This window comes from Triticum aestivum, chromosome 1B (assembly GCF_018294505.1).
Source record: "Triticum aestivum cultivar Chinese Spring chromosome 1B, IWGSC CS RefSeq v2.1, whole genome shotgun sequence".
Taxonomy (NCBI): Eukaryota; Viridiplantae; Streptophyta; class Magnoliopsida; order Poales; family Poaceae; genus Triticum; species Triticum aestivum.
The window spans coordinates 690116725-690128525 of NC_057795.1; the positions used below are offsets into that span (position 1 = coordinate 690116725).

The following is an 11801-nucleotide window of genomic DNA, read 5'->3' on the forward strand; positions in this document are numbered from 1 at the left end:
GGAACGACCCCCCTCCCCCCAATGGATTCAATGCATCGGCAACACCAGCACGGCGTCATCAGTCTTCTCTCTTGCCTAGTCACGTCCGCTTGAATGCTTCTGCCCCGCAATCACACCTCTTTACTCGCTCCGACCAACATGTTCCTCGCCATTAGAGCATGGTTAATAATATAACGAGCCGCTGGCTATACGATGTTGTCATGTCATCTATAGCCAAGCTTATAGTCCCCGAGTATAATAGTTAAATATAAATATGTACTATTTTATTGATACATGACGCATCTCACTCCCCCACAAAGTCTCTAAAAGCATGTGTTGCAGCTGCTGTTAATCTGTAGCCCGCTTCTTTTTTCTCTCTTCCAACTCAGCAAAATTGTAATACTTAAAGTCTTATAGCCCACCTATATCACCTTGTTGTACTTTGTCGACGACTTGACTCAGAGCTTTGAGGCCGACGGCTTGACTCAGAGGTTCAAGGCCGAGCAACACATGGTAATTAAGAGTACCCCGGCTTTGTTATTCTCTCAATAGCCAGAGCCATCCTCCTCTCTTCTCTTCACAGCAAGGTGCCAACACAAGCATGCTTCATCTCCCTTGACTCCATCAAGAATTCAACTAGTGCCGATTGTCAAGCCTATCATGTCTTCCTCCCGTGAGTGTTAGCCTCCCGCGTCTGCCTCCTTCGAGTTTATCCCATTGCATGTTCCCCAAGAGACCGTGTAGCACAGCTACTAGCTTAGTTGTGCAATGTCTGGAGGTAAGAAGAAAAATATCATCTTTCCATTTTGGTTCGATTGAGTTGGTGCCTCTAGGTTACAGTTATGTCAAAAAATGTGCCATTTCCATTTTGTTTGTTAATGCTCTATATTTGGAACATTGAACTCTCTCGTGGTATTTGGCTCCATTTCTGATTACAAGGCCTATACAAGCATCTTTTGATGTTAAGTTGTTTAACGTTTTTTTACGAGAGAAAGGTGTAAGCCCACGATAATTAGAAATGCTTTTGCAAATGAATCTAATATTAAAATATTGTGTCTCAGAGATAACAATTAGTCAGCACATGAATTTAGGAAAACCAAATAGTTCTTATAAATGGAACATAACCTGGTACAAGTACACGTTCACGCTAGGAATAGAGTATGAGTTTCCTTTCTGTTTAATTCAAAGGAGTAACATAGCAATAGATCTGTGAAATGTTTAGATTTTTTTACTGGTACTAATTAGAAGATTAAAGGTCATCACCATATTATAGTTCATCCATTTCAAATTATAAGGCGAATTTTGACCACCAACATCCATGATTTGACCATAAATTTCTTTCAGAACTATCGGTTAATATATTTTATTGGACCACAACAATAAGAAAATGCTTTTGGAGATCAATCTCATATTAACAATTTTATGTACTGATCGAATATTGTAGGTCAAAGAATGAATTTACAAAAACAAAATAGACCTTATTTAAAAAGGGTGAGTATTAATTAGTTTACATTCCAGCCATGAAAAAAATTAGATGCCTGCTACAACTTTAGTTGCTAGCTCCGGCGCAACGTTTATACCAACTCACGATATACTACTCCTTTTACAAATATATGTGTGCTTAAGTGTGTGTGTGTGTGTGTGTGTGTGTGTGTGTGTGTGAGAGAGAGAGAGAGAGAGAGAGAGAGAGAGAGAGATGCGTTTTCCTGTACTGATGAATTAGTAAAGCAAGGAACCCCTTTACGTAAAAAAAATGTGTACCAATGACAGACGTTGCAATCAGATCTTTTAGTGTGTATCAATGAGAGAATGTAATGAATCAATTCGAGCTAAGAATCGAATATTTGGATCTATTTTATTGCGGCAGTGCAGTACTTGGGGAAAAGAATTCTATGAGATCAGGTCTCACGGATTAGCAGGTGAGACCCATCCTGATGGATGACACGTGGCATTCACAAATCACAAAGCATCTACCCCACCCCCATCTGAAATCAGGGGGGAGATTAGATGCTTTGTGATTTGTGAATGCCACGTGTCATCCATCAAGGCGGGTCTCACCTGCTAACCGTGAGACCTGGTCTCATATAATTTTTTTCCAGTACTTGGTAAGGGTCGCAAAACGATTACCATACGGGATGGAACACTGTACTGGTAAGTATCCAATGAGTATATATCTTAGGTATTCTTGTTTAGCCATCAGTATTGAGCAGACAAAAGGAAAGCGAGCATCCTAGCAAGAGAAAATATTATATCATAAAAATATTAAAAAAATTGCGTCTTGAAAACTTGAGCTAAATTTTCAACCTAGCATACAGATAATTTCGTGACTAATTAACTGCAGTATATAGATGCAGGAACAACTGGAACATCCAACCCTGTGGCAGTAGCCACGCTAGTGCAATTCGGCGGAGAAATAATAGGTATTCTGGTTTAGCCATCAGTGTTGAGCACACAAAAGGACAGGAAGCACCCGAGCTAGTATATCATATCATATAAAAGATTAAAAAAAACTGCTGCTTGAATACTTGAGCAATTTTTGTACCTAGAGTACAGATAATCTCGTGACTAATTAACAGCGGTATGCAGTGGCGGAGACAGGAGGTGGCAGCAGGGGCCCTGCCCCCCCCCCCCCCTCCCCTAACATACAAGATTTGTTGATAATTTTCTTGTGAACAGTGTAAAATTAGTCATTAGTTGCTGCTAAATGTCTCACATTCAGTTGTTTGGCCCTCCCCAACCTGATTCACCATCACTCGCCCCCCTCAATCGAATATTTCTGGCTCCGCCATTGGCGGAATGCAGATGTAGGAACAACTGGGACATCCAACCCTATGACTAATTAACTACGGTATGTAGATGCAGGAACAATTGTGTCATCCAACCCAGTGACCACGCCAACGAAAGCAGACGAATAAATAATAGGTTCTCGTTTAGCCATCAGTGTTGAGCGGACAAAAGGAGAGAGAGCATCCTAGCTAGAGAAAATATTACATCATATAAAAAGATTAATAAAAAACTGCGGCTTGAATACTTGAGCAAACTGTTCTACCTAGTATATAGATAATTGCGTGACTAATTAATTGCGGTATGCAGATGCAGGACCAACCGGTACATCCAACCCTGTGGTAGTAGCCACGCTAGCGGAAGCCGGCCGAGAAATAATAGGTATTCTTCTTTAGCCATCATTGTTGAGCAGACAAAAGGAGAGAGGGCACCCTAGCCAGAGAATATATCATATCATATAAAAGATTAAAAAAACTGCTGCTTGAAAACTTGAGCTAACTTTTCTACCTAGGATACTGATAATCTTTTGACTAAATAACTACGGTCCGTAAATGCAGGAACAATCGGGACATCCAACCCAGTGACCACGCCAACACTAGCAAGCGAAAAAATAACAGGTATTCTCGTTTAGCCATCAGTGTTTAGCGGACAAAAGAAGAGACAGCATCCTAGCTAGAGAAAATATTATATTGTATAAGAGATTAATAAAAAACTACGACTTGCAAACTTGAGCTAACTTTTGTACGTAGCATTCAGATAATCTCGTGACTAATGAACAGCTGTATACAGATGTCGCAACAACAGGGACATCCAACCCTATGGTAGTAGTCACCCAAGCGCAAGCCGGTGGAGAAATAATAGGTATTCTTATTTAGCCATCAGTGTTTAGCAGACAAAAGAGATAGAGCACCCAGCTTGAGAATATATCATATCATATAAAAGATAAAAAAACATCTGCTTAAAAACTTGAGCTAACTTTTCTACCTAGCATACTGATAATCTTATGACTAATTAACTGCGGTATGTAGATGCAGGAACAATTGGGTCATCCAACCGAGTGACCACGCCAACGGAAGCAGGCGAAGAAATAATAGGTATTCTCGTTTAGCCATCAGTGTTGAGCAGACAAAAGGAGAGAGAGCATCCTAGCTAGAGAAAATATTACATCATATAAAAGATTAATAAAAAATTGCGGCTTGCAAACTTGAGCAAACTTTTCTACCTAGCATGCAGATAATCTCGTTTAGCAGACAAAATAATAGGTATTCTTGTTTAGCCAGCAGTGTTGAGCAGACAAAAGGAGAGAGGGCACCCTAGCAAGAGAATATATCATATCATATTATATCATGCCCTATAAACCTTTTTTTTTTCACTGATTCAAGAATGATAGTAGTGTTAGTTGTGAAACATTTGTCTAGAAGAAGTAATGAACCTAATTCATTGAATAAAAGATACATGCTATTATCTGCAAAGAAAGACACATGCTATTTACTTTTTACCCAAATAGAAAAACCTACTTCATGTGAAATATAAATGTAACTCAAATGGTTTTTACGATAGGAATTTTTTTCCAATATGGCGAAGAAACAATTCAGCAAAACACCTTTTAGTTATGTGTATTTTTTAATGCAGAAATATTGCATTTTCCATTGTGATAGAGCAAAATAAAGTGCTCAAATATCAAGTGAGAGCTGAGACTAGCTACTTGATTGAAGTATTCTGTAGCACAGAAACTTTGATTCGAATCGGTTAATGAGAGGACCCTGTGCTTTCATTGAAGGGGAAGCATACGTTTATCACAAAGACTACGGGGGTGTTTGGTTGCAAGTGACTAGACTTTTTTGATGGGTCAGGAACTAAAGAAAAAAGACCTTTTAGTAGAGTATATTTCTAGACCCTGTAGAAAAAGTCCCTCCTGTTTGGTTAAATAGAGATTAAATTGTTTGGTTACATAGAGATTAAAAGGGACTTTTTTTACACTAATCCATGTAACCAAACAGAGCGTATAGTTCAGTTTGTTTCCTAAATAGTACTACATGCTGGTCCAAGACTAACATCTCAAGAGAGGCTTCAAGCCCCATTCTTCGAGATACTCTCTCTAGGCATCTTGATGCGAGCGGCAGTAATTCATGCTGGAGGGTCCCTTTGGACGCAATACATACATGCATGTTTCAAAGAAAGGTTGGACGAATCTCATTTATTTCCTTGTACCTACTCTCTCCGGGCCTCACCAAAATTGATATCCCTTGTCTGCATTGGTGCCCCTGCCTCCTCTGGCGCCGGCATATCAAATTTCATATTTCACTTATTACTATGAGTTGGCCCGCCTCAGTAAAGATGGTTAATTGTAGGGCCAGCTGCGAGTGCGGCGTTGCAGCGGCCGAACGCCAGGTAGCTCTTTATCCCCTCGTTGGTATGGCCTCAGGATTCACTCCTGTCAGGCTTTTTGCAAGTATACAAGCTAAATATACAACTGCATGAATAGTTCCACCGTATGAAGAGTTGCACATTGCCTGTACCATTGACTTGACCATTCGAAATCAATGTACTGTAAATGCAATGCGCAGCTGGCGCAGGCGCACGAAAAGTTTGAATTTTCTATTTGACCAGGGCATCATTTCCTGTTCCAGCCATGTCTTATAATGTACTCCCTCCGTCTGAGAATACTTGTCAGGAAAATGGATGTATCTAGACATATATATTGTGTCGCCGTTCAGGTGCTAATAACACATGTTCATCACAGATTTTTCCGTTTCTACAATACTAATCCTCAAATTAGTGTGCAATTAGCTATTGTTGTTTGAACAAATAAGTAATTGGATGTGCCTCTTTAAAAAAAATGTTGCCCCCCCCCCTTCAGGTGCTAAAAGCGCACCATCATCACGACATTTTTTCTCCTTAGAAAAACTCGTCTTAATCCATCGTCTAATTGTATCCAAAGAATAAACAAAAACACATACACCTGACGTGTCGTTCTGCCCAAAAAAAAGAACCACAACTGTCCCATGTGCCTGTAGCCAGCCCACTTGTATCATGCACTAGCAGCTGGGGCGCCACCCGGTGGCGCCGCTTAGGAGAAAGTTGGGCGGTGCCAGGTGGGAGGCGCCCCTTCGGCTGCTTCTTTCTTTTTCTACCGCCACACATGCATGTACAACTGAGAACCTTGTTAACCAATGACCATAAAGTAGGCCAAATCACTTGAGTAGTAATCCAAATCATTAGAGATGAAAGCAGGCACTAGTGCAGAACCGAGCTATAGCACCGGTTCGTAAGGGCCTTTAGTCCCGGTTCTGCAACCGACACTAAAGGGTGGAGACTAAAGGTCCCCCCCCCCTTTAGTACCGGTTCTGCACGAACCGGGGCTAAAGGCCCACCACATGGCACGAGCCCGCGCGGTGGTCTGGGGGACCTTTAGTACCGGTTGGTAACACCAACCGGCACTAAAGGATATATTTTTTTGACAAAAAATTTGATTTTTTTTCGATTTTCAAATTTCTGAATTATTTCACGATTTTGTCTCTAATCACCACTCATCTTTGCTCTGCTCTAATCACCCCTCATCATTCCAAATCGTCTAACTTCCCGGCCGGTCACCCATCCTCTCACCACTCCAACCTGAGCATGCTTAACTTCCGAGTTCTATTCACCCTAGTTTCCAAGTCTGCACATGTTGTTTACCTGACAATAGTAAGCTGCCAATCCTATTAACCCTCATGAATTTAGTTTGAGCATGTAGTCACATGTTTCACCGTTTTAGTTTGAAACTATTATTCTAAAAAATAATTATTATTTAGTAGCCCAAATATTTCTTGAATAAGTAGTTTGACCACAGTTTGACCAGATTTGACCATAGTTTGACCACAGTTTGACCAAAAGTCAAAAAACTAAAATAATTATTTATTAACACTAATGTTTCTTGAATAATTAGTTTGAGCTTAGTTTGACCACAATTTGACCAGATTTAACGAAAATTAAAAAAATACTGAAATTTGAGCATATCTTTCTTTCCTTTTAGAATTTGAGGATTTTAAAAAATTGCAAACAGGCTGTAGGCGGTTCAAATCGGATGCGGAATTTCGTGCTGATTTTTTTGATATATTATGCGGGTTTTTTCGACATCGTATGCAAAAGATATTGCCGTTTTAGATTTTCATAACACTTTTTTTGCAAAACATGTCCAAATTTAAGTTTTTTAATTTTCCTAACTAGTAGATTAGTAACATAACTACATCTCGAAGGATTTCAATTTTTGAAGTTTTTATCATTTTATTTTGCTTTTTACAAAACTGAAAAGGCGATGGGGGGGGGGGGGGTTAGAGTTTGAAAATGGGCCCTTTAGTCCCGGTTTGTGTCTCCAACCGGGACTATAGGTCAGACCCCTTTAGTCCCGGTTCGTGGCACAAACCGGTACTAAAGGTTAGCCCTGTAGTACCGGTTTGTGCCACGAACCGGGACTAAAGGGGCTCGTGGGGCCCCGGCCTGACGACAGCCTGCCACCACCCCTTTAGTACCGGTTCGTGACACGAACCGGTACTAAAGGTTCAACACGAACCGGCCTTAATGCATAGTCGTTCGAACCGGGACTAATGGTACCTTTAGTATCGGGCCAAAATTGAACCGAGACTAATGTGTCTCACATTAGGTCCTTTTTCTACTAGTGAGGTTTTTGGAGAAGTAGCAATCAGCTGCATAGTTAGTTAAACTATGCATTACATATATGCTAGCTGGTTCAAAAGTAAGGGTAAGCAGTTTTGGTAATGGTATGCATATCGCACATTGTCAAAAAGTGGAGGCACAATTCCTTGTATGGTAAGGCAGAGTTCATGGCTCCCACATGCGGCAGTGGTGGTCCCCGACGATCTGTCTAGAGGCGGTGAATGACACTTCTCAAAATAAAGAGGACATTGGCGATGACCCGACGACGCACTCCACGACAAGCTTGGTGACGAAGGGGTTGCCAGCAAGGAGGTGCTCCCTGAGCTATTGAAACTGCAGCAATCAGGCCTCCATCCTCAAGTGTGTGAAAAAACATGAATGGCAGCCAAATGATTCACAGTACTTGATGGACTAAACATCTAGAAAGAAGCTTTAAATCCACAACTGAAACGTAAGAGTGATCTACTGACCAAGGTCAATAACTTATGGTCTAACCAAAGACAAAATATACAAGGGTAGCAGATCATAGAACTTATATTGTTGTTAACAAGCCAGAAACCTTCTATCTTCTGAACAAAATGAAAGCTAAAATCTTCAGTCAGGGCATACTTTCAATTTTTTGAACAATATCAAGTGATACCGCTTATGCAGTGATCGTTCCTGTAAAAAGGAAGCACATGGCCAATCATCATTCAATTCATGCTTACTGGAAACAAATAACTAAGAACAAATAAGATAACTTGCAGTATAGGAGGTAATCCTTCCATTTTAATTGGAAACTACCAAATAGTACATGCTACAAAAATAAAATGTTCTGCAACTACCCATTTTCTCAAAAGAGAGTAAATTATTAAACCAACTCCCACTTCTGAAAAAAAATGGAAAAGAACCAGGGTAACCTTGAAGATGCATGTGCAATTAGAACAACCATGTATCCTTGACCAACAATGAGACTTAGAATTGGCACAGCACTCGACTGCAATCAAGGGTACTGACCGACAATCAGAATTCTGCATCTATCTATCAATGGACCCATTGGAGGAACAAGATATTCGGGAAAGGGAACTGACTGGTAGTCAGAATTCTGCATCCATCTATTGATGGATCCATTGGAGGAACAACAAGAAACTCAGGGAATGGGGGCCGACCGAGAAGCAGATTGGGCACTCATCGAGGTCGAGCATGGTGTTGTCCGCATTATTACTTATTAAGCAGGTATCTATTGCAGAGTGAAATCATCAGTTACCAAGATTTTAAATAATAGAAAGAACAATAACAGCAAAACAAACAAATTCAGGGAGTGGTCTCATGAAGATGTACTTCACATTGTAAGAAAGAAGAAAGCTCAGAAACTGTGGTATGAAACACATTCACATAACCATTCTGAGTTGTAGCAAGTTCAAGGAGGAAGGCAATGTTAATAAGTTGGTACACCAATCTATTCCTAAGAATGGTCAGTTTTAATGGATAAAAAACAATAATCTATTCTTATCAAGCTTTTCATTGGTAAAAAGTTCGGCACCCAAATAACTTGTTAGCAGCAAAACTTTTCATTAATGTGAAAATAGAACTGCAATATGATCTTTTATGAGAAAACAAACTGACATGAGGTAAAAAAAAAATGAACATAGATGGTATGGCAGAAGAACAAATGAAAATCCTGATGACAGGGTATAAAAACATGATGAAAAGATGCACATATGCAACTAAAGCTTGCCCAAATGGAAGAACAATACTTTGGGTAAATGACGAGCTGCACATGAGAATAACATGATGCAATTAGTGCAAATAAAAAAAATTCTTGCATGAACAAAAATGTACATATAGACATAGCCCAGCTTCCACACATGAACAAAAATCAACACTTGGACACATCAGTGGAGAAATAATAGGTATTCTTATTTAGCCATCAGTGTTTAGCAGAGAAAAGGAGATAGAGCACCCTAGCTTGAGAATATATCATATCATATACTCCCTCCGTTCCTAAATATAAGTCTTTGTAGTTATTTCACTATGGACCACATATGGATGTATATAGATGCATTTTGTGTGTAGATTCATTTATTTTGCTCCGTATGTGGTCCATAGCGAAATCTCTCCAAAGACTTATATTTAGGAACGGAGGGAGTAAAAGATAAAAAAACATCTGCTTAAAAACTTGAGCTAACTTTTCTCCCTAGCATACTGATAATCCTATGACTAATTAACTGCGGTATGTAGATGCAGGAACAATTGGGTCATCCAACCGAGTGACCACGCCAACGGAAGCAGGCGAAGAAATAATAGGTATTCTTGTTTAGTACAGCAGTGTTGAGCTAGCTTTTGTACTTAGCATACTGATAGTCTTGTGACTAATTAACTGCGGTTTGTAGATACTGGAACAGCTGGGACTTCCAGCAACTCGAGCGAACATGTGGTGATCTCCATGGCACGTCCGCCATTCCGTGCGGTGAACCAAGACCTGTTCACACCCTTGAGCGTGTCGATCGGCCCTTATCATCGTGCTACTTGTTCAGAAAGATGGAAGCAAGAGAAGCAGCGCGTGGCCAAAGCGACCCTAAAGTCTCTCGAGCATCAGCTCAGGCAGCAGCTTTGGAAGCTTGTGGGGGATGTGAAGGCGCTCTACGTGGGTTTGCCCAACATGGAATTGGATGATTTCGTCACTATGCTGCTGGAGGATGGGTGCTACGTGCTCACTACATTTGCAAAATACCATGAATTTCCGGTTGTCATTCAGCCCAGAGGTGAGCGGAACACGGTGGTGCGCGATATCATGTACCTCCTTGAGAACCAGTTGCCTATGATAGTCCTTGAAGAGATCCATCGGTGCCTGACGCCTGGGAGGTCCGTCGTCGAGGACGTTGGAGTGCGTGTTCGGGAGCTGCTGAAGGAACAGCTCTACATCAGAGGAGAAAAAAGGCCGCTGACCGTGCCGGCGGCGCCTTGTCACCTCCTACAACTGGTGCACAGCTACTTCCAGCCATCCATTTCCGTAAATTCTGGTGAACAATCGGAACCTCCTCAGTTGGAGAGAAGAAGTGCAACTGGAAGCGACGTTCAGGAGGGAACTCAAGACAGGGATAATACGCGCCGTCGCGTGGGTCGGTGGCAGCGGGTGCAGGCGGCACCTTGTCAGCTCCTGCAACTGGTGCGCACGTATTTCCAGCCATCCATTTCCGTAAATTCTGGTGAACAATCGGAACCTCCTCAGTTGGAGAGAAGAAGTGCAACTGGAAGCGACGTTCAGGAGGGAACTCAAGACAGGGAGGATAATACGCGCCGTCGCGTGGGTCGGTGGCTCCGGGCGACGGAGTACAGCAGGCACGGCAACGTGCAGCTCAAGCCTCGGGAGTTCAAGGATGGTGTGGAATCCATTCTTGACGTGCGTCTTGAAGGAAGCACGCTGTGGATCCCTCACCTGCGGATTGATAGCAGCACTTGGACGATCCTACGCAATCTGATGGCGTTAGAGGAGCAGACAGCTGGCACTGTCGGGAGCCCCGTCACGGCCTACTGCCTGTTCATGTCGCAGCTGGCGTCTAAGGCGGAGGACATTGAGCTCCTGAGGCGCAAAGGGATCGTCGAACACTTCTGGGGCAACGACGAGGAGGTAGCACAAGGCTTCGCCGACCTCTGGAAGAAAGTGGTCTTGGACGACGTCGACAATGTCGACAGTAACTACCTACGCGACACATGGTACCTGCTGCATGACCGTTGCGAGAGCGTGGGGCACAACTGCTGGGGATCATTCCGCCACATCTACTGCGGCGACTCCATGCGCTTCCTTGCATTCGTCACCGCAGGCTTACTGTTTGCTCTTCAGCTCATTCAAGTCATCCTTGCCGGTTTCTCCTTGCGACAACAACAAGGCAAGTAAGCAGCCGCGCCAGCATAATGCTAGCTACTATAATAAGGGTAATTTGCACTGCCAGGTTTTTTTGTCCCTAGACTAGATCAGTCTAAGTGCGGATCTCAGTGGGTTTTTCCTGGCGCTTTTAGGATTTGCTTTTTTCGTTTGAATGTTCAAACTGGATTGCGATGGCCTGTCGTTTCCCTGTTTTCGATCAGTTGTAAGCATAATCTTGTGCGTGGTTGCTTGTTTATTTCCACTTTGCTTGCGTGTCGTGTCTGTGTTTTTGTTTACTGCAGCATATCATGAGCTTTTTTACAGTACCCTCGTACTCCAAAATAGAACAGGGAGTACCAATTAAATCCAACCATCGATTCTAAGGGGTATTATGGACCTTCTGTGTTGCTACAAAATTTTCCCCAAAAAAGTCTTCTTATTAATAAATCTTCCAGTCTATTTCATTGAGGATGAAAAAAAAAATCCTTTGATCCAATCTATTAACGCCGCCGGCGTCGCAATCACGTGGCTCTCC

The 11801-nt window shown here is 42.0% G+C and overlaps 1 protein-coding gene across 3 annotated transcripts; it reads left to right on the top strand.

Moving 5' to 3' along the window:
- Window positions 1-435: 435 nt before the first annotated feature.
- LOC123149641 (uncharacterized) lies at window positions 436-11528 on the top strand. Of its 3 annotated transcripts, XM_044569340.1 has the most exons (7): window positions 436-757; window positions 3073-3144; window positions 3321-3380; window positions 3553-3624; window positions 3792-3857; window positions 9640-9705; window positions 9792-11528. In XM_044569340.1, the coding sequence occupies exons 1-7, from the start codon at window positions 748-750 to the stop codon at window positions 11294-11296; spliced, it is 1851 nt and encodes a 616-aa protein (XP_044425275.1). In that variant the 5' UTR covers window positions 436-747; the 3' UTR covers window positions 11297-11528. The 3 variants fall into 3 exon arrangements, with proteins under 3 accessions (XP_044425275.1, XP_044425283.1, XP_044425286.1); XM_044569348.1 differs by lacking the exon at window positions 3553-3624; XM_044569351.1 differs by lacking the exons at window positions 3073-3144; window positions 3321-3380; window positions 3553-3624.
- The last annotated feature ends 273 nt before the right edge of the window (window positions 11529-11801 follow it).